This window comes from Podarcis melisellensis (assembly GCF_964234715.1).
Source record: "Podarcis melisellensis genome assembly, chromosome: 10".
Lineage (NCBI taxonomy): Eukaryota > Metazoa > Chordata > Lepidosauria > Squamata > Lacertidae > Podarcis > Podarcis melisellensis.
Window position 1 is genome coordinate 54,685,756 of NC_138542.1, and position 23,893 is coordinate 54,709,648.

The 23,893-nt window shown below is 42.7% G+C and overlaps 1 protein-coding gene across 3 annotated transcripts in view; it reads left to right on the forward strand.

The window, feature by feature from the left end:
- The first annotated feature begins 8,513 nt into the window (after positions 1-8,513).
- The window catches only part of AGK (acylglycerol kinase), a 36,304-nt gene continuing 20,924 nt past the window's right edge, over positions 8,514-23,893 (forward strand). Inside the window, exons 1-3 of one of the 3 annotated variants that reach the window (XM_081927246.1) lie at positions 8,519-8,749; positions 10,828-11,005; positions 20,366-20,405. In XM_081927246.1, coding sequence (XP_081783372.1) covers positions 10,896-11,005; positions 20,366-20,405 — 150 coding nt within the window. In that variant the 5' untranslated portion in view covers positions 8,519-8,749; positions 10,828-10,895. Of the gene's footprint in view, positions 8,750-9,701; positions 9,898-10,827; positions 11,006-20,365; positions 20,406-23,893 lie in introns of those variants that run through there. The other 2 variants (XM_081927245.1, XM_081927244.1) reach the window with 2 other exon arrangements.

The following is a 23,893-nucleotide window of genomic DNA, read 5'->3' on the forward strand; positions in this document are numbered from 1 at the left end:
CTGACGGAATACGCGCAGCTTGCAGACTTAACATATATAGAACAAAAGAACAAGAAGAACATATGTTTAAAGGAGATTGGAAAATATGTATTGAATGTATGGGGGGAAATTGTGTACACTTGAAAACATTGGCAGCATTATGATAAATTCAACAGTGTGAATAAGTTTTGATGAATGTGATAATGGAATACTGAATGGTTTAGTTTATGTAAAATATGCAGGGATTTGTGATACGCAAAATGAACCGTGGAGAGAGAAGAAGGGAAGTCATTGATGTTTAAATGAGTATTCAAAAATGTAAAATAGAAAATTACATAAAAATTACATAAAAATACTAGCCCTGTTTAGACAGCATATTTGAAGCTGGTGCCCTCTAGATGTTTTTGAAGTACAACTTCGGTTAGCCCCAGGCAGCATTGTGAATGGTCAGGAATGATGACCACTGGTCTTGTTAGCTAGGGATGATGGGAGTTGTAGTCCCAAAACATCCGGAGGGCTGAGTTTGCCTATGCCTATCTAGTCCAATCCCCTGGAATGCAGGAATGTGCAGCTATCCTGTACAGGGATCAAACCTTCAACACCATACTCTAACCAACTGAGCTATCCATATCCTCCAATATAAACTCATTGACACCTGGAGGGCACTAAACCCCATTCAAAGGGATGTCACCTATTACTCAGAGAAACACAAAATTTATACAAGAATTGCCCACCTTTTGATTCTCACTCTGAACTACAAACCTGTCCTGGTGCTTGAGCCCTTTGCTATTACAAAATAAACTAATGTCAGCATAAACGACAGAAAAAATAAAAATGTTTTTTGAAAATGAGCAAGGGCTCTTGTGTTCCCCACATTCATCATGAGACACTCTAAAAAGCAATGCTAAGGGCCACTTTTATTAGTGAAGGCAGCAGAATAGAAACAAATCTCAGACAGATTCAGGAGGACATTTTATTTGGATAAATAAAATTTTTAGAACTACAGCACAAGAGGACAGCTAGTAACAGGATACCGTATATAAAATTCCAATCAGAAAAAATCAATATTGGATTCTTCAGACATAAATAAAATAGAAGACTCCTTGTCAATCAATATTTTTATGAATTTGATGGTTAAAGAATCCAAATTATTAGCAATAAAATTAAACAAAAATGTAAAAAGGCACAAATTGTTCTTTAAAACCCCAAGGGGAGGAATCTACCAAGGTAAGGCAATACTAATCAATTTTAAAATTCATTTGAAAACATATATGCTCATTATTCAAACCTATTAGTTTGAATAATGAGGCAATCGACCCATATCTGGATAAAATAGGAGTACAATTGGATGTTGAGCAAATGGACTATTTAAATCAACCCTTTACAACAGAAGAAATTGATAAACCAATTAAAAATTTAAAACTAGGAAAATCTCCAGGGAAAGAGATTTGTGGGCAGTTTCTATAAGAAATAAATGAAACTAAACTAATTCCCATTCTATGTGTACTGTTAAATGACAGGGGGAGAAAGGTGGAGCTATCCGAGACACATGGAGACACATACGAGGGAATAACGGAATGGCAATACGAAAACCAAATAGAATAGATACTATTAGGAGGGTTCTAAATACTATCTATTATGGAAGGGAAAAAAACCCACTTTCCTTTAGAATTTTGTCACTGGATGCAAGCAAAGCTTTTGATGGACTGCCTTATCAGTCTTAAAAAATGAATATGGGTGTCTGTTTTGTCATCATATTGCAAAGACTTTATACAGGCAGAACAGCAACTATTTTTTACTCTAAATAAGGGGCCAAAACAGGGGTGCCCCTTATTCCCACTTCTGTTTGCCTTCGCCATGCAGCCCATGGAGAAGGCAAACAGAACAGCCCCAGAAATACATGACATAACCATACAAGGCGCTTCTTGTTTTATCAACCTTTTTGCAGATGGTGCGGCAATTATAACAGCCAGCCATGAAACAGCAATGCCTAAAACTATGGAACATATGAATACATACAATTTATTGGCAGGACTGCAAACCAATTGTCAGAAATGTGAAAAGCTGTGTTTAAATAATATCCCCGGCTGTACAAAATAAAATCCAGACAACTTACAGATTTGCAATTTGCCCCAAATTCCTTAAACACTTAGGTGCCCTGATCCCTCAAAAATTTAATTACCTTTTAAATTTAAATTATCATTTGTTACTTTAAAAAAAGTAATGTATGTACAGAGTGTACAGATGCATAAATCCCCTGCCCCGAGCCCCACTTTCCCCCCAGCCAGAAACAGCATGTATTCCTCGGATGAAAATGTCCCGGTTTGCATCTGAGAAATGTTGGAGGGTATGCAATATGGCATGTAGCTGTGCATGGGCCAGAAATAAAATATTAGAGGATGGACGGGGAACCATTTAAGCTCGCCAGGCCTCCCATTTGCCCCACAAGGCCATTTTGGTGTATTCAATCCCATCTGCTCCACACCTGGCATCACATACAGGGCATCAAGGGTGAGGCAGGTAAAAACTTGCCTTAAACTAAAGGTTTTTTCCCAGGCACCTGTTACGGAAAAATCTAGGTGCAAGGCTGCTCAGTCACCCAGCTCATAAGGCAAAGCCTGCAGGTCCCTGCAGAATAAAGGAAGCAATAGCTGTAGACCAAAGTTTATTGTGCAACAGGTTCAAAGAGGAATTTTGAACCCTGAAGATGGGGTGACAAGGACTTTTAAAAGTTTCTGTCTTATCCCAGTATACAGATCATTAAGCATCATCACTACATCATTGCTACATCAGAAAAGGGGAGGGTTATACATGATTAATATAGGAGGAATGTGTTGGGGCAACAGGCGGATACAGGATATGTATTGGGAACTACATTCTAAGCACCTACTACAAGAGGGCAATAGAACTTTGTTTTGTATAGTCTGCCACCTGGGCAAGTCCGGAGGAGTGCCTTTGCCCAACGATTAACACCTATGAGTACCTTCCTGTGAACACATGACCTTCCGCTTGAGGGATTATGGCGGGGACTAAGTGGTTTCCAAGTCCTTGGCCAATGAAGCAATTTGGTGGTGGAATGAAGGAAACTGGCAAAGGCGTTGATTTTATATGATTTTTAAAGCTAGGTAACTTCCCTTTAAAGCCAAGTAACTTGTTAGGGACGTGGGTGGCGCTGTGGGTAAAACCTCAGTGCCTAGGGTTTGCCGATCGCATGGTCGGCGGTTCGAATCCCCGCGGCAGGGTGAGCTCCCGCCGTTCGGTCCCAGCTCCTGCCAACCTAGCAGTTTGAAAGCACCTCAAAGTGCAAGTAGATAAATAGGGACCGCTTTATAGCAGGAAGGTAAACGGCGTTTCCGTGCGCTGGTGCTGGCTCGCCAGAGCAGCTTCATCACGCTGGCCACGTGACCCGGAAGTGTCTGTGGACAGCGCTGGCTCCCGGCCTCTTAAGTGAGATGGGTGCACAACCCTAGAGTCGGACACAACTGGCCCGTACTGGCAGGGGTACCTTTACCTTTACCTTTAACTTCCCTTAACTGTCAAGTCAAAAGGATACATTTATGAATAATATTTGTAACATTTAACAACTTTAAAGATGTGCCCCACCCCCCGAAATTTCCGTAACACACCGAAGATCTAACAACCAGCAGGTGACTGCTGGCTCTTTAGAAGCCTCTTTCAAGGTGCCGGGCTGCACTCTGAAAGGGGTTTCTGAAATCCCCTGGGCAAATAAAGGTGTTGCAGGAATTTCTCCATTAAAAAAGGTCACCTTGGGTCGAACTTGGCCTGGGCAAGGTGGGCAAAGATACCAATCTGGCCTGCTAGGCTAAAAAAAGAATTCCCCCCCCCCCCGGCTTGACTTGGAGGGGGCCCACATTTGACGCCCAGGTGCCAGGTTCCACATTCTTGTAGCTCATCCTTCACAGCACCCTTTACAAACTACAGTTCCCAGGATTCTTGGTGGCAAGCCATGTGCTTTAAATATTTGGTGCGGGTGTGACCTTATGCTGCCACTTCCCCTGGCATTAGGATTTAGAAATGGTCAGCGAGGAAGGAGGGAATAACAATGCAATACGGCCACGCATACAAATCAACAATATCTGAAGGGGAAGAGAAAGCGCTGTATACAGAAAAGGCCAAGTGAGATTTCAAGAGTTCTTGTGTGTCTTTGGGTGGTTGGAATCCAGCTGTGTGCAGCAGACGACACCATTGCAAAGGTAGTTCTGCTGAACCAAATGAGCATCCTTAGCAAGACCAGAAGCAGCCATGCCTTCCATGACAGCCTGAGCTAGAGAGCCATCTAGCGGTAGGTAGGTCCACCTTACCAGGAGAGACTCAACGAGGCAAAAGAGCTCGGGGGGCTTTTTTCTGCTAGGACCAAACAGAAACGCATCTTTCACACCAGCCAGCAAATCATTATAATTAACACCAAAGCCTGCAAGTTTTCGGAGGCTTAATTGGCAAATTAGTCAACCCAAGCTTTAGCTGATTAATCAGGAGCAAATTTTAATCGACAAAAAACACGTTTAATTGATAGAGCTGAGAGACTGAAGGAACGCTGGCCTGCTTTGCTTAGAAAAACAAAACACATTCTGAGATTGGGCATGTCTTACTGCAACATTTTCACTGACATATTCAAGATTAATGTACATTTTAAGATGAATGGGGGAGGGATCCCTCACATGCCTTCATTATCCTGGGAATGATCAAGGATTGGGGTTGGGGTTTTTTTAACAGTATGCAGCTCTGCTGAAATTGAAATTGACTGGTTTAAAAAGTAATGATTTAAGCAACTAAAAATCTGCAGTGGTTGATAGGCCAAGTGAGACACGAAAGAGGAGATTCTTTAGCTGTGCAAGGCCAAGTTCAATGAAGTACTGTACACAGTTTAGACCCTACCCCCAGCACATAGTTAAGGGCCACTTCATACATTCAGCATAGTCAAGTGATATAAAAACCATTTCCCCTAGACTATAATACATCATAAAATACAAATACATTTAAAAAGAAGACAGGAAAAAGGAATGATTAAAGCAAAACAAAACAGAGAACATCATAAGGAGCATATAAGGTAAAGGTAAAGGGACCCCCTGACCATTAGGTCCAGTCGTGGCCGACTCTGGGGTTGCGGAGCTCATCTCACTTTACTGGCCGAGGGAGCCGGCATACAGCTTCCGGGTGACTAAGCCGCTTCTGGCAAACCAGAGCAGTGCACAGAAAAGCCGTTTACCTTCCCGCCAGGGTGGTACCTATTTATCTACTTGCACTTTGAGGTGCTTTCAAACTGCTAGGTAGGCAGGAGCAGGGACTGAGCAACGGGGGTTCACCCCATCGCAGGGATTCGAACCGCCAACCTTCTAATCAGCAAGCCCTAGGCTCTGTGGTTTAACCCACAGCGCCACCTTAAGGAGCATATACATATCATGATAAAGGAGGATTTAAATTCTCAATTGTTAATAACAGCTACCCTTATAGTAATAATTCCTCTGTAAATCTGTTTAAAAAAATTAAGGGGGGGGGGAATTATCCTAAATTGTATTTCCATGATGAAGCATGAGTCCATGTAGGCTCCAAAGACTGACCCTCTCCCACTTCCACTTATTTAACCTCTTGTCATCAGTTGATAACAAAATACTTATTTCCAGCAATTTCCAAACTAGATTCTCAAAAGAATCACATATGCAAGGTAATTTCCCTTGGCCTTTAAATAAGACTGCAGCACAGAAATCAGAGGGGTCCTTTGAACAACTCTCTTTTTATGTTTCCTGGTCCCATGCTGCTTCGCTAATCACTCCTGCTCAATATCTGAAACAAAAACAGCAGAACAAGTTGGAAAGAAGTATCTGGAACATGGAGAGATACAGCAGGTAGGTTTTGCCTCCAGGGTGACCAGATGTCCAGAGCAAAAACACACACACACAACAACAACCCCCAAAACCCAACAACTAAAAATAAGCCAAGTAGTTTTGCCACGAGGGATTCAACAAGAAATGCTACATTGGGTCATATAAGCCTGGATGGGTAATAAGACAATAATGAAGTCTCTTGCAGCTGTTCATTAGTTTGAATGGATGCAGTGCACCTGGTAGGTTTGGACGAGTGTCTTATCTGCTGTAAAAAATATTAAGACATTGAAGATAACAGAAGTCATCCAAGATGCACCAGCTGAGGAGCTGTCTTCTATGATCATTCTATTTGGAAGGTCATGTTTCACAGATGACCCGTCTATTTACCATCCACCCCGACACCCTGAGTTTGTTGAGCATCCCTCATCCCTGGCAGATTCAGGGCACAGAAAAGAAAGCCCTCCTTCATGCAGTGCGTAGCTAAACTACAGAACTGGCTCTCACAGCAGAAAACACCCATTTCGGTGGTTTTAAAAGAGGATTGGATGAAAACATGGAGGAGAAGGCTACCAATGGCTACTACCCATGATGGCTTTGCTCTGCCTCCACTGTCAGAGGTGGCCATGATTCTGAATATGAGTTGATGGAAACTGCAGGGGTGGGGAGAGGCCTTCTGCTAAGGTCCCTAATTGAGACCAATCTAACCACCTTGCGACCTGGGACCTCCAAAATGTTATTATTTGTGGACCTTAAGGTCCTCCACGGGGCATACCAGGAGAGGCGGTCCCATAGGTACATGGGTCCTAGGCCACAAGGGCTTTAAAGGTCTTTAAAGGATGCAGAATTTATGCTTTTGAATTATGGTGCTGAAGGAGACTCTTGAGAGTCCCATGGACTGCAAGAAGATCAAACCTATCCATTCTTAAGGAAATCAGCCCTCAGTGCTCACTGGAAGGACAGATCCTGAAGCTGAGGCTACCAGCATGAGTTTGACCAAACTGCAGGAGGCAGTGGAAGACTGGAGTACCTGGCGTGCTCTGGTCCATGGAGTCATGAAGAGTCGGACACGACTAAATGACTAAACAACAACAATACAAAGGCAAGACTAGATGGGCCGCTGGCCTGATCCAGCAGGCTCTTGCTTTAATATTTGTTGCAAACCACCCTGAGGAAAGATGGAACACAAATACTGTAATGAAATAAGCATATAAATTTATTAGCAGCAGGAGTAAGGATAGTAATAACATGATAGTGCAGATTGGGGTGGGAAACCTTTAGGATTGTGGGATCCATTTTGCTTTTTACCTAAAACTTTAACAGCACCCAGCCAGAGCCAGGTGCGAAAGACATACAGCCCTAGAATACAAGGTTGCCTCGGAACCTAGGAGTTTTGTTTTGTGGAACCAGAACTGAGCTGATCTCCTTGTCCTTCCTTTTCTTACTGAAGTTCTCACCCTGGTCCAGCAGGAGGATACTGTAGATAGTTTTCACTCAGATCCACATATGCAAATAAAGGATCGAAAGTGATGTTCAGTGATTGGATAGTTACAGAAAGTGGTTACTGTTGCGTTCTAGTGGAGCTCTATATAAGCAGGTTGGCTGAACCCTTCAGTTCAGTTCAGTTCTGGCCTGTGTATAAGCAAGAGCTGTTTGAAGAATCGCTTTGTCGTCTGATATGTTCACCCACAACTTAAAAGTTAGCCTCCTTCATCCCAGGTGAGGATGGGAAGCCTTTTTGCAGTTGTTGCTGCTGCTCTTGTGAAACCATCGGAAAAGATTGAAAAACGTTCATTGAATATACAGGAAACAATTGTGTACAGCTGAAAACGTTGGCAGCATTGAGATAAATTCAACACTGTAAATAAGTTTGGATCAATGCAATAAGGGAATACTGAATGATTTAGTTTTTGTAAAATATCCAGGGATTTATGATATGTTCATGGAAAGAGAAGGGAAGTCATTGCTATTTTTAAGGATGTTAAAGTATATTTTAAATTGTAAAACAGAAAATTCAACACACACACACGGCTGGATTTAGGTTTGATGAGGCCCGAAGCTACTCAAGGTAATGGGGCCCTTTATATGTCCAGCTGTCCTTTGTCAACAACAAATTGTCGCTTTTTTGTGTTGAATATATGCTATATAGTAATTTATGGACCTAATAGGTATCTAAAGCAATTTGCACATAACAAAATATGTATTTTATCAAAGTAATGGTTGAACTGAAATACAATTAAGAAGTATTTTAGGAAGCAGGCTAGCAGGCGTTACTTACATCATAGGAGCCTACACAACACAAAACACTGTTGCTGTATGTAGGTTTTATTTTATTTTGTTTTTTATTTCTTTTTTTGGAAAATGTACATCCAGTCCCCCGCCCCTTTAAATTTCCTTTTAAAAAATTTGGGGCCCCCAAGCTATAGCTTGTTTAACTTATACGTAAATCCGGCACTGCATACACAAATGAATGAATGAATGAAACCATCGGGAGCCCGCGATCAACCCCGAACCACCCATGGATCTACCAGTGACAAGATCCCGACGTGGGGAGCAAAAGAGGTTCCCAGGGCATTTCTTGTCGGGGTGGGTGGGTGTTTGGGTGCGCGCGTGCTGTACTTATGAACAGTCCTCTCTCCGCGCCGCCTCCGTTCGGGACGGCGCCTTTTCTCTCGGGGAAGCGGCCCGCGCGGAACCAAGGCGAGGCGGCTCTCTGTTTCCGCGGAAGGCGGCGGGAGAGGAGCCGCGCGGCGCCCGGAAGCGGGAGGCTTCTGCCCGGGAGAGGCTGCGAGAGGGAGACGGAGACCTCCTGCTTCTCTTTGCTTGCGGCAGCCTCGGCCCCGGCGGAGAAGGAGGAGGAGGAGCCAGAAGGGAGCGCGGAGCGGAGGCAGGCTAGCCGGCAGGCGGCGAGAGGCGGCTCCACGCGTCAGGTGAGGCCGCACGTTTCAAAAGTCAGCGGAGGACCCGCGTTTCCCTCGTGTCCTGCCTTTCCTACGAAGAGCTCGGGGCGGGTGGGTGCAGGGCCGTATTTACGTATAAGCTAAAAAAAGTTACAGCTTAGGGCCCCACTCTCTTGGGGGCGACCAAAAAATTTAAAGGAAACGAAAAAACGATGTACATTTCCAAAATTTGAGATAAAAAAGAAAATAAATCCTACATACAGCAACAGTGGCAAATGGCTTTAGATACCTATTAGGTCCACAGATTACCATATAGCATATATTCAACACAAAAACAGCGGCAATTTGTTGTTGACAGCTGGACATATAAAGGGCCCCATTACTTCCAGTAGCTATGGGCCTCATCAAACCTTAATAATAATAATAATAATAATTTTTTATTTCTATCCCGCCCTCCCCGGCCATGTTCGGGCTCAGAGCGGCTAACATATAATCCAGCCCTGGGTGTCCCCTTTTCTTTCAAAAAATGATCTTGGCATTTTGGAATATGCAGAAATGGGGAAACTTACCGGAAGAATAAGAAATCAAGTTAACATTATTTTGTTACAAAAGAATGTTAAAATGGTTTATTGAATATGTACAGAAAATTATAAACAAATAAAAGCATTGGCAGGATTATTGTAATAACCTGCAGTTTTATACGAGTTTTATATTTAAAGAAGATGAATGAAGGAGTAAATTAAGTTTATTTGGATATGGAGAAGATATTTAAAACAAATTTAAGGAACTGCAGAAAGGGGGGGAGGGAGTCAAGTTTTGAAATGTCAAAATGATTGTTAAAATTAGTGAAATGTATAAACTTGGAAAGTATAATTAATGAAATGAAAACCACAAACAAAACAAAAAATGACCTTGGCAGCGTTGCCAGATAGGCAGGGCAGAACTGCCGTGTCCGTGACTATTTCTGCAGAACCTTAAAGACAAGCCGGTTTATTGTGGTGCAAGCCTTTGTGGACGGCAGTCTGCGTCATCATGGAATCGTGGAGTTGGAAGGGAAGCACGAGGGTCATTCAGTCTACCCCCAGGCAGCATCACCCATGGTCAGGGCAGATGAAAGCCCCAACAACAGATGGAGAGCTACAGGTTGCCCATCGGCTGGCATAGACCATGTCAAGCATGTTGGTATAAAAGCAGCTTTACTTGTTCCTAGGGTGCAATGATCAGAGGTTCAAAAAATGCAGAGCAAAAAATCTGCAGATGGAATTGCTCCCTGACCATAATTTCAGCCTCATTGCTAGTTGCCACAGGGGCCAATCCGTAAAATACGTTGCATGTCAGAAAGCTAGGGGAAATGTGATGTCTCTAAACAGAATAATAATAATACTTTAATTTAGGAGGGGGAGTGTCAGTAATTTTAACTTTCCATAATGTGTGTTTTTTTTAAAGAAAACCAGTAGCCTCCAAGGGAGGAACATTCTGTTCACATAAACTCTCTCGTGGATACTGATTTGAAACAAACAAACAAAATGTTTCCTGTTTCAAGGGAAAGCCAATTGGCGCAGGCTCAGACAAATTTATATATGGTGCCAAAAGGTTCTTTTATGTATGTGTATGTGTATATTTCCGAGTCATTTAGCCTGAACTGCTAGAATCTTTGAAAATGAAAGGTGGCAACCTCTATTGTGGAGAAGCATGTTTGTTAACACTAAACTTGATGGCTAAATGGAGCCTCATTGTTTGGAGGAACACACACACACATATGCAGAGAGAGAGAGAAGATTCCATATTTTTAAATATTTTTTAAAAAATACAAATCCAGTACAGATATAAACTGGGACAAAGATCCACAGTTAAAAGGCTTGTTGAAAAAAGCCAAGTTTTCAGTATTGGAGACAATAGAGACGGCACTTATCTGACATGTAATTGGCATTTCCAAAGTGTAGAAGTAGCATCAAGTTAAACTCAGGGAGGCATTTTTCTCATCCTTTAATATTTCCTGCCATTATTTTATTAACAGGAAAGAAATAGATGTTTAGTGTTTAGTGAACGTTGCAACCATTTCCTTGTCTCAGGTGATACTCATCTTTTATTTATGGTTTACCACACAGATGCTCTTCCATGCTGTTTCTTTGCATCGGAGTCCCCTGTAAGGTCTGCTGCAGAGTAAAACATAAACATGGCCAAGGTTATCAAAATGTTTCACACACTCAGAAATCACTGGAAGAAGACCACCGCTGGGGCCTGCCTGCTCACCTGGGGAGGAAACTGGCTGTATGGAAAACACTGGTAATTATTTCATTGGATTGGATCCAAGCTAAGACAGTTTAACTTGAGTTCTGTTGTTTTCAAGGGGAACTAAATTCAACTACCTGGATTGAACACTTAATCTTTAAAATAATATTGGAAGTTTTGGAAGGGCATTTGGGTTTGTTCATTGTTGTTTTTCCCCTAAACCAGAGTCCAGGGCAAAATATAAGTGACACATATATACTGTTCTCCTGATTATTTTTGTTTTGCCTTACCATAGCCTTGGAAAGCTCTGTATTTAATTGGAGCAGCGACACAAGGTAGGGATGCTTAGCCTTTCCAGTTATGGGCTGCTTTCCTGATCAAAAACACTTCCAGACAGTTTTTCTTCCATTGGTGGGGATGGTACATGAAAGGTCCCCTGTGTGAAGAGATCAGGGGAAATTTTGGGTTGCAAATGGGTTCAGCACCCCTGCACCTCTTCTTTGATAAAATGTGAATTCCCTTGCTACTGCAATGTACTAAAAACAAAGACCGTTGGGAGACACCGTTGGGAGACACTCCACAAGTTTGCAATTTTAGGGAAGAGGACATTTATATGTGCATAGATTTGAAAATTAGTTGTAAAATAGTTTTAGCACTTGATCAGCGGGTGGCTACAGACTGGTTTTGTGCATCTATAAGTTGTGAGATACATAATTATTTCATATTCATTTCTTTGGTACTGATATGGCAAATTGCTATAATGAAATTGATAGATGAGTTTTAGATTAAATGAAACTGTCATGGACAGGATTGAACAGTTTCCCCCTGGATGCTTTAACGGCATAATTTTTTCAGGTTTGCAAATAATAAAAAAACAAAAGCTTAGACAGTTTAATGACACACTTTTTATCTGCTGCTAAACATGCTATGCTATGTAAGTCTACAACATAATGTGTTTAAAAATGCTACTAAGTGGTTCTGCTGGTTTGCTTCAAACTTGCAGTGGTATTTTACTATGTTAGTATATTATAAGGGGTTGGTTAACACGAAACTCTAAACCATGGTTTAGTATAAGGGTTGTCAGCTGTTTTAGAACTGTGGGCCCATTTGGATTTTTTAGGGAGTGCTATGGGTGTCACGTGGGTGGTGCTAGGACTTGCCAATCAGAAGGTCGGCGGTTCAAATCCCCGCGACGGGGTGAGCTCCTGTTGCTTGGTCCCTGCTCCTGCCAACCTAGCAGTTTGAAAGCACGTTAAAGTGCAAGTAGATAAACAGGTACTGCTCCGGCGGGAAGGTAAACGGTGTTTCCGTGCGCTGCTCTGGTTCGCCAGAAGCGGCTTAGTCATGCTGGCCACATGACCTGGAAGCTGTACGCCTGCTCCCTTGGCCAATAAAGCGAGATGAGCGACGCAACCCCAGAGTGGGCCACGACTGGATCTAACAGTCAGGGGTCCCTTTTCCTTTACTTTGGGTGTCACCACCTCTCATAATTTCTCTCCCCTCGACTGGATTGGGGCCACCTCACTCCCTGGAGAAACAGAGAGAGAAAGCATTCGGACATACTTCACTTTTCCAAAGGATCTAGTTCCAGTGGAATTAATCAGCTTTTAAAATCATGTAGAGCTGAAACAGAAAGTGAAGAAGAGCATCAGTCATCTAACTTCGCCTTCAGTTCCAAGGGAGCAAAAACTCACCATCCTAACCACTGCATGACTGCTTGGAAGAAAGCGAGGAGGGGGAGGCTGAGATGCTGCATGAAGCCCATCGTGGCAGCCCCTGGCATAAACTATGTTGGCCTCAGCTGATCTCTCCAATCTCCCTGCATTGAACTAGTCTGAATGGGGCCTCCAAATGCTTTTGACCGATTGTGCTTGGAAGTCTCTCTGGGATCAAGAACTCTGGTATTGCAGTTTTTCCAATCACAGGGAGGCTTCATTTAATCTCTTAGAAGCTCCCTTTGGACCCTGCCACTCAGTGAGGAAGGCTGGGGTGGATCAGGTAGGAAATGGGGTATTGGTGTTGGGAATGGCTTTTGCCACCTGCCCTGTTCCCCAAAACACACAGTTTATGCCCTTATCACACAGCCAAAACTCACTGAAATCAACCAAGCCAAACCACTTCAGGTTCAAACATACACTGGAAAAAATGCAGTAAGAAAATATGAATATTTTACATCTAGGTGAAAGGCAGATGCTCACAAAGAGGGGGAAAGAGAAAAGAGAGAGAGAAAGAAGATTTGGGTTCTTAAGTCTTCCATGTAGATTCTGGCAGGACTTGCTGTAGAAGAGCTTGGAAAACAGGAGGGCTTAATTGGCACCAGTTTCTTGAAAAGTGATCAAACAACAGAGCAGATGTGGTTTGCAAGTCAACAATGGTTTAAAATAATTTGGCTATATTTGCATTTCCCTGAAACTATATTAAATGTGCAAACAGGGATTAAAATTAAAGCTTCTTGCTACATGTTTTTAAAAATGAGTACAGTGGCTTAGGACCTTACGATGAATATTTCTTCCAGAGAAAGCAGAAATGGGAACAGTAATTGGGAAGGAATTTATTGCATTTTCTTGTAATAATACTTACGCTCCTAATTTTCTGAATGAAATAAGGTGGTTGCTGCTTTTACAAACTGAAATGAACCAAGAAAACACACCCACCCACACTATACATGCTAATGAGCTGGGACCCTCCTAACCCACCAGACAAAAAATTGCACTCTTTGTCTAGGAATGCAGGGAGAGACAGAGGACAAAGCAGAGGTTTAAGCAAGGTTTTGGTAGAGTGAGAAGGGAGTTGAGAAAGGCTTTTGACTTTGTGTTGTACCCAAACTCCACTATTTCTCCTTGTTAAACATTTTTTTTCTTTTCTGTTTAAAGACCGCCCAATGTTCATCCCTTCCTGGGGTATTAAGACCTCTCCCATTACCTTGCCACTACTTTTTCCCTTTCATAATAACAATACTAATAATTTTTTTATTATGATTTATACCCCACCCATCTGGCTGGGTTTCCCAGCCACTCTGGGCGACTTCCAACAAAATATTAAAATACAATAGTTCAGTGTCTGTCCCTTCTGGCTTCCATGTCACAGGCTTTTTTTTTTACCTTATTCAACCTACCTTTTTTTGTTCCCCTACCCCACCCAGACTTTATGCAAATCCAGGATTGTGATGCAGCACACCCAGTCTTTCCAGTGGGATGCTGCACGATGATGGCCTAGTGCAAATAACAGTACAGAGAGAAATGTAGAACCGTACATCTGAAATATTAAGCTTTTCGAATCTTGCTCAACAAGGTAGTGTAGACTATATGTACATAGCCTAGCAACTGAGTTTGGGTCGTTGCTGATACTGGAGGCTGAATTACGATGCTTGAGGCACTCTCGACTAGACTTATATAGTGTCCTTTTATAGCAGATTAAAGGTTTAGTGAAATCTTGTCCCTTTTTTCCTGACATAGTTGGAGCTTCTGATGCAAAGGGTGCTGCTTTAGCTCAACATTGCTTCAGATTAGCCTTTGACTTCCTGGAATTAGCTGTCTCAGGCATTGCTTGTTCATTTGCCACTGAGGAGGACTTCTTCTGGGGGGAGCGCAGAGATCTGGTGCCAAAACCGGCTCCAATTAGCTCTTACTTATTCTTGAATAGCAAAACCCTGGGCTTTGGCTGTGGAATTTGAAGGTCTTATTATTTTGAGCAGCATTACAGGCATACGGTGCCTGCTGTCTTACACAATTCAAAAATGAAAATTCCTGGAGCTGCTATTTGCCCCATGATACCTGCAAGTTTTCCTCATGGGGCAAATAGCAGCTTCACTGGGGAGAGGATTTTAATGGAGGACTACGGTCTGATGCAAAAGGGTTACATTTCTATCTCCCAATGCCATGATCCCAGTCTTCTTTGGCCTCTCTCTGGATGGCTTTTGATTATTTGTTAAATCACAGGAGATGCTCAGCATGGGTCTCCTGAATTGTATCCAGTAGTCGTCCACTTTTCTAAATAAAAATTGAAGGCACGCTGGAAGAATCGCAGGCATTCAAAGTGAGGAAACTAGTGCATCTCAGCACCAAGTATGACTGAATTATTCCTCATGCACCAGTACAACAGAATTGCTTGACCTGACAGGTGATTGGAAAGTGTCAGGAACCTTTGCTTTTATAAGCATGCCCTAGTTTATAGTTTGGGAATTGCCAAATTAAAAGAGTGTCTGTTATGTTGCTTTTGCAATCCCTTAGTAATACTGGGCAGCAGTTTGCTGAAGACAACCTACTAGTGGCAAGAGAAATGCATGCTGTTCTAGTGTATCTGCATCTAGGTTGGAGAACAAAAATGTACCATGCATTTGGTTACATATTGCTGTAGCAATGCTGTCACAGCAGCAGGGGTCCCAAAGAAAGGCATCCTGATTGCCTTGGGATGCAGGCATGTTTGTAATAATTGGTTGGTGTTTTGCTGGATGATGTGTATATTGAGAAGGGACGCGGGTGGTGCTGTGGGTTAAACCACAGAGCCTAGGACTTGCCGATCAGAAGGTTGGCGGTTCGAATCCCCGGACAGGGTGAGCTCCCGTTGCTCGGTCCCTGCTCCTGCCAACCTAGCAGTTAGAAAGCGCATCAAAGTGCAAGTAGATAAATAGGAACCACTCTGGCGGGAAGGTAAACAGTGTTTCTGTGTGCTGTTCTGGTTCGCCAGAAGCGGCTTAGTCATGCTGGCCACATGACCCGGAAGCTGTACGCTGGCTCCCTTGGCCAATAAAGCAAGATGAGCGCCACAACCCCAGAGTCAGTCACGACTGACCTAATGGTCAGGGGTTCCTTTACATTTACGTATATTGAGGGTGGGACAATCTAGAGCATCTGGAATCTAGAAATTGCCAGGAAATCCAATCTACAAAGAAAATTCTCTCTCTCTCTCTCTCTCTCTCACCCATGCACACACACACACACACACAGAGAGAGAGAGAGAGAGAGAGAGAGCACACACATGTAATCAAGAAACAACCCTACATGCAGATTTACTGGCATAATAGTGATAATGAGCTGACTTTTTACTTTGGAATAATCTAGCATCATTGTTGATGGGTGAGGGCAGTGCCTGATAAAGGGCAATTGCGTGCCATAAAGGAATGTGCCTAAGTGGGACTGAAACCACCTATTTCTGTGTGCACAGTCTCGCAGACTGGCTAGTAACTTTCTAGTAGCCATTAGATTTCAGGATTTGGAGTTGGGGTCAGCAATGCCTATTTTTATGCTTGCTTCTGTACCCTTTAATACCTGCCTGAGTCCTACATTTCTAAATAAAAGCAGTTGTGTGGTGACACCAAAGGTCTCTTACTCAGAGGATACTTGCCTTGGACGTCCAACCATTTTGGGGAAGGAATGGCTTGAAACAATAGACTTGTGAACCAGCTTTTCTGTTTCTGATCACCCACAGCCTCTATTTATTCTTCTGTCCAGTGCACAGCAGAGTGTGGCTGTTTCATTTGGAATCACACTGGATTTTAAAAGGTTTAGGCACCATTCATCTTATAAAGGGGCCAACTCTTTATTAAGGGTTGGGCAGCTTTAGGTTCCATGGAAAAATATGCCCAGAAGAAGTCTACTGAAGTATTTCTTTTTCTGCTCTGCCTTGGTGATTGTGATCTATCCTGGGCAGCTGAAAGAGGAATTGGATCTGTATTGATCCTGGTTTGGTAACCTAAGTAAACAGAGGAATCCTCCTGATTTATCTCTGCCAATTTTACCGGCTCACCAAGCCTGCCTAGTTATTTGGAAAATAATTGTGAAATTGGATAGCAGAGAAGCAGCATTTCATTAGCTGGAAATAGCTGAGCTTTGAATTTGTTTTTTGCCCTATGCGTAGCAGCGATTGCAAGCCCTGAAGAAAAGCTGTGGCTGTAATTGCTTCACACTTTACCTGTGATTATTGTCATTGTGATAGCAGAAGCCCATTGGTTTTTCGAGGTGATGATAGCTCAGCCAGCTGGTAAATTCACAATCATGTTAGCTGCCCTCACTTTGCTGCTAATTGGGAGCTTATTGCATTAGATGCCATTCCTCTTAGTATATAATAGAGAAGATTCTCCAGACACTGTCCTGGTTCTCTCTTGGATGCCAAGTGAAAACCTTATTTGCCCAGATCTGTTAAGCTAATGCTTTAATTGTGTTTATTTTTATGATGGACTTACCCTAACTACTCCAATTTGCTACTGATGTAGTTATCGTAAGTGTGATTGCTTTTTATGTCTATATGCCGCTATGAAAGCTAGGCTGAAGAGTGGCTAATATATCAATAAATAAAATAGTAAATGAATTGACTAGATTGGTTGGAAGTGCAAAATCCATGCAAGCAGGAGCATTTATGGACCTAGCCCCTTCCTTCCTGCATGGATGGGGATTATCTTCATGTCCTGTTTCTGAGCTTCCCATAGACATCTGGTCCACCAGCCACAGTATGGAACAGGATCCTGGAATCCAACAAGGCTATTATTATGGGCTTCATAAGACGTGGCACCCAAAGCTGATGGCTGAGTTTTTGGATCTGGACCAGAACTACACAATTGCAACTGGAGATTCCAAAAGCAGAGAACGCTTTTGCAATGTCTTGTGTGTACAATCCTATTTCCCTTCATGGATTTCCTTTCATATGGATTGGTGTAATTTGGACGCAATCCAAATAAATCAGGTGAGAGTGTGTGTGTGTGTGTGTGTGTGTACTCCAGGTGACTTATTCAGTAAGACTAATGGAAATAAATGGGACTCAAGAGCCCTCGCTTTCAGCAGGCTGTGCCTGCCACTTGCAGGCCTGCAAGACGAAGTTAAAATAATTAACATCCCTGAGCCCACCCTTTCTTCACAACCTTGTCTCAAAGGTCAGTGCTGTGGCTTCTAACCTTGAGACTGGTGCTAGTCCAATTTCAGCATCCTCTGTAAAGCTTCTCTTTCTCCTGACATGGAGGAACACCAAACGATTATAGCAGGAAGTCCATGAAAACAGTTGATGTAGATGCATTTGTTGCATCCCTGTTGCCCTACCACTGTGCATCATCAGCCAAGACTTTCTTTCCTTAGGCTTTGCTAGCTGATCAGATACTTAGCAGGTTCGATGGGGAATCTTCTAATAAGAATGGTCTCTCTCATTTTTGCTTCAAAGCTTTCACATGCTGGGGGTAGGGAGAGGTGCTGAGAATTTTGCCCTTATAATAAATACATGTTTGTTTGCGGTGCCTCTCTGTACATGGGTAGATAAGATGGAGTAGGGCTGTCCAATTCATTTCGGCACTAGAGTTGGTTTTTAAGTAGTACTTAGTAAAAATTACTGCAATTAGTCAATAGCCTGCCATTCTTGTAAAAAAAGAAAGAAAAAAATGTTCCTGTTGCTTAACACACATGATTTATTCCTTTGAATGTGAAGAGCAAACATTATGTTAAGGGGAGCGCTACTGCCTCTAAGGAAAACTTTGATAAATATTCCAATTAGGCATGAATTGGAGTAATATATTATTTATGCGTTCTCTCGCTTAGGAAGCTTATTTCTGTTTGTCCCATTATTTTCACTAAAGGTTTCCTATTGACAGAGTTTCTCTCACTGCTTAGTTTGAATTTCTCCAGATTGATTCTTCATCTAAAATCAATTTTCTGTAACGTGAGAAAAGCTACCGTGGCAGTAAATGCTGGTAAGGCAGAACCAGTTACATGGCTTTAAAAAGTGGAATAAGTAGAGAAAGAGGGGGAAAGTCTGCGAGCGAGTTGTTCTGGAATGAGCCCCGTAAATTGCTGCGCATTAACAAAACTGTGCAGCAGATCATCAGAGTGGAATTGAAAGGAGTGCTGCCTGGCCCTTTTGGCACCAGGAGCCAAGGAGAGCACTGCCGTGCTGTAAAGCGAGTGAGTTCTCATTTGCCCTCTGGCCTCCTCCTCCCTGACCCCAGCCACTCTGAGCTGCAGGCAGGCAGGCAGGCACCTCTTGGGCTTTTACCAGCTTGGCCCTTAATCCTCGAGAGATGAAAGCCGCAAACCCAGAACACTTCAGGCTGCACAAATCAGAACAGGGGTGCCACTTCCACAGAGAGAGGTGCTTCCAAAAGTTGACTTTCCTCTATCTCCGTTCTTCACCCTTGAACTGCATAGCACTTCAAGCCCCATTTTAATGACTATGTGGAGAGTTATCTTTGGAAAAGATGGCTAAGTGGAGCAAAGAGAAGCAGCGAGTTTCCATTTATTTGTTTAATACGTTTATATCCACCAGCTGTTGAAGGTTGTTTCCCAGGGCAAACAAGAAATACAAAGTGGACTAGAATATAGAAGCGCATTAAAGTGCAGTGGGCCAATTTTTAGGACGCTCATATGCCTCCCTGTTGCAGCCTAAGACAGATGCTGATCCAAGATGAAAAGAGCAGGACTCTTTGCTTTATTTCAGCTCAAACCTCATTGCTTATCTCCACAGGTTGCCCCTCAGGTTTCACTTTTCTGGGGGAGAAATTCACTTTCTAGCTGGTTGGGTCAGTCTAAGCCAGGTGTGGGGAATTATCACTGTGTTTCTCAAACGTGGGTCCCTGGCTGTTGGTGGACTACAGCGCCCATCATCCCTAGCTAGCAGGACCAGTGGTGATGGGACTCGTAGTCCAACAATAGCTGAGAAACATAGCAGAGATGTGGTTGAGGAAAACATCAGAAGGCTGTAATCTCTTGTAGGCAACCTTCTGGGGACCCCATGTCACTGGTGGGCAGGGCCAGAGGTCTTTACTGATTTCCCTGCCATGACACCATCTTGCCATGTCAGGTGTTTTTTCACTTGTGCCTGAGACTTGCAGAATGGGGACATTTTATATTATGGCAACGCAAAAAATAGTCAGGTCCTTACCACCAAGGAACATACAATGTAGACAATGAGGGAAAACAGCAAACAGGAGGGGGAGACGAGCAGGGAGGGAAGGATATTGGCAAATGCAGGTGTACCTTCTTGGTAATTTGATGACTATATTCACTTCATTGGTAGTGCTGCAGCTAGCATGGTACTTCTATCTGAAAAAGGAATAATTCGGCCACTGATTTGCTAGCAGGCTGGGCAGTTGGTTAATTCCACTCAAAAGTTAGACCGGAGGAATTTTGGTCAGTTACTTCCTGTTTATACAATGGTGCGGTTCAGTTTGGTCAATTAAGTAATCACATTGCGGGTGGAATCTGGCTCTTGGTAATGAAGACATGGTCCAAGAAGTGACAAAAGCTAAGGTTGCGTCAAAACGGTGACATATAGTTATGTGTTTTTGACAAGTAGCCCCTTTGGAAAGTTTGGTCTGTGTTTTGTGTGCCAAAGCAGTAGAAGTAGGTATTTTAAAATGCGTGTTTCCATCTATTTATCCCTCCCCTCAACTTGCGCTATCTAAAACACTGTTCTTTTTCTTCTTCCTCCTCCTGATAGCGATAACCTGCTAAGGAGAGCTGCATGCCAAGAAGCCCAGGTAATACCATTTAACAAGATCAAATTAGATTAAAATCCTCTCCTTATCTCTCTTGTGCAGGATTCTGGAGATTCTCCCAGCAGGTCTCCTCTACGTGACTAGCCTGCCAAAGGGACTCTCTGTATTCTTCTGCTCAAATACCAAAAGACACTCTCCCCCTTTGCACCTAATTACGCCTCAGTTCAGTGCCATCACAAATTATTCATGAGCATCACAAAAGTGGAATATATTCGGGAAGAGTTTGGGAAACTTGATTACCTGTATTGCTTTTGTTAGGTAAACTTGTGGGCCAGCAGTGACAGGACTGAAAATTCTGGAGATTGAAATCACATTTCATCAACTGGCAGAATGGAGAGCAGCTAGCATGTAGCTTTTCTTACTCTGATTGGACCTGGTACTCTGGTACCTGTACAAAAAGTAATAATAATAATAATAATAATAATAATAATAATAATAATAATAATTTATTATTTGTACCCCGCCCATCTGGCTGGGTTTCCCCAGCCACTCTGGGCGGCTTTCAAAAAAGATGAAAGATACACTAAAATGTCACATATTAAAAACTTCCCTGAACAGGGCTGCCTTCAGATGTCTTCTGAATGTCAAGTAGATGTTTATCGCTTTGACATCTGATGGGAGGGCGTTCCACAGGGTGGGCGCCACTACCGAGAAGGCCCTCTGCCTGGTTCCCTGTAACTTGGCCTCTCGCAGTGAGGGAACCCCCAGAAGGCCCTCGGAGCTGCTGCTGCTTCTTCTTCTTCTTCTTCCTCTTATTCTTATTCTTATTCTTATTCTTATTATTACTCCTTTCCAGTAGAGGTATGGCAGAACCATCCTGCTCATTTAGACGTCTTCTAAAAACTATATTAATTTGACAGGCCTTTCAAACCTAAGATTCTTTGCCAACCAGCTCTTAGTGATGTATTTGATACTTTTATTGTAATACTGTGTTCTTAATCTATTACTGCCTTATGGTATTTATGCAAAAGTGCAGTTTTAAAAAATAATGAAAAAGCAAACAGATACCTGAAATCATGTTTCCCCCTCCTTGTTATAAATTTTCATAAACACCCAATTGTGCCTTTTATGTGGAGTACCCCCCCCCATTTTTTTATTTGTAGTTTCTCTGGCCAAAGATTTATGGCCATCTCATTGGCCATTGGGAAATAAAATACTTCGGATTCTGTCTGAAATTTGTGTCTTTTGTATTTTGCTGAACATCCAAACAGATGTGCATATTCATTTTGGCAAACACAAATTTTTAAAATACTCCTTATTATGTTTCCAGTAGTATATTGCAGCACTGTAACATGGAAACTGCCCTTCTTTGTGGTCTGAAAATGAAACTTATACTTTGGGGGGAGTTTATTAGGACGTGAAATTCAAAGGGGTAAAATAGTTTTTATCACAAGGAGCAACGGAGGCCTGCTTTGCACATGCAAATCCACGCTTGATGTTGCAGTCATGTGAATTAACACTTGAAAGGTGCCATCACAGATGCAGCACCACAGTCAAACTGGCTGCGTTTGCAGATTTCAATAAACCAGGGTCGCTGGCTTAGTAGGAATGAGTTCACGTTGCCTGATTGCTCCCACTTAGCTTCTCCCTTGGCTTGAGCAACAGAAACAAACCACCAAGCCATAGTGAAGCTTGACTTCCTGCCATGTCCAAACCTGGAATCTTGTTCTGCTCCCTCACAAGCCGAGATCGCTTGTGTTCTAGCCATGGTGGCTATGTTCTGTCTTTATTGCCAGAACCAGTGTGTCTCTGAATACCAGTTGCTGGCAATCACAGATGGGGAGAGCACTGTTGCACTTAACTCTGCTTCACCTTAACATCTGCAGGTGAGGCAGTAGATGTGCTGGACTGTTGTCTTGCCCTGGTAATGGACTGGATGAGAACCGACAAACTGAAGCTCAATCCAGATAAGACTGAGTTACAGATAGGTAGCCGTGTTGGTCTGCCATAGTCAAAACAAAAAAAAATCCTTCCAGTAGCACTTTAAAGACCAACTAAGTTAGTTCTTGGTATGAGCTATCTGAAGCAGTGTGCATGCACACGAAAGCTCATACCAAGAACTAACTTAGTTGGTCTTTAAGGTGCTACTGGAAGGAATTTTTTTTGTTTTAGATAAGACTGAGGCACTGTTAGTGGGTGGTTCCTTAGTCCAGATGGATGAGAGACTGCCTGCTCTTGATGGGGTTACGATTCCTCTGAAGGAGCAGATACGCAGCTTGGTGATACTTCTAGATCCCTTGCTGTCACTTGAGGCTAAGGTGGCCTTGGTGGCCCTGGAGTACCTTCCATCAGCTTCGGCTGGTGGCCCAGCTGCTCCTCTATCTGGACAGGGATAGCCTAACTTCTGTTGTCTCTGCTCAGGTAACCTCTAGGTTAGATTGCTGCAATGCATTATATGTAGGGCTGCCTTTGAAGAGGGTTCAGAAACTTCAGCTGGTGCAGAATTCAGCAGCCAGGTTGCTTACCAGGGCAAGACAGTTTGAGCTGTATTTTGTATTCTTATTTTGTATTTTTCTGCCTTGGGATGTTTAGTTGGAGGGTGGTATACAGATTTAATAAATGGTGATGGTGATGTTCTGCTTCCCTTTGGCATCTGGTTGGCAGCTGTGAGAACAGGATGCTGGCCTAGATTAGCCCTTGGCCTGATCCAGCTGTGTTTGTCTTCATGCCAGCCAGCCTTAAACCTTGGTTTGATGTTTGATTATGAATCCGTGCTTCTTAATAAACCAGGATCCCAGGTGTGGACATCACAGGGAAGCTAAGCTTAACCCTGGCTTATCATGGTGTGTGAATGTGTCTGTTATTTCACTTACCTTTGCGTCAAACAGGTCTATGGAATATTCAGTTATTGTCTGCAATGTTGTTTTAGTGTGTTTGTGGGGTGGGGGTGGGGAAGTAGTGTGAAGGATGGAATGATCAAACAGGAAATAAAATCAGTTTACAAGCGCCTACCCTGCAGCCAATGTTTTGGGTTAGTAAATGATTACAAAGGGTCTTGAAGTGGTTTGTTTTTTTAGTCTTCCTCTTTAAAACCCGAAAGCATGAGAGCAGAGCCTGCATAAAAAGCAAGTCTGCCAACAGTGTAATTTGTAGAAGAGACAGGTTGTTTGTTCAGAGCAAGCAAATATATCACTCCCCCATCAAGTAAATAATTAGATGTTTCTAACAGCTGTAACAGACCTCAGAATTATGAATGCAGACACTCTTTTTCCATGATTTCCCCCAAGAATGCAAAAGTAATAGAATTAATCACTGACTTTTCCCATCTGTTCTTTAGATAACATGCCAGTTTGATTTCCTCTGTCCTTTACCCCCATGAATCACTGTTTCTCGCATGCCTTCTGCCTTCTCATTTCCACCACAGTAAAATAAATAGAACAGAGTTGAGCATTAAATTCTAACAAATTTTTTAATCCTCTACTCTAATAGCCTCAGTGATGCTGATAATTGCTATGAATTGCTGCTTTGAA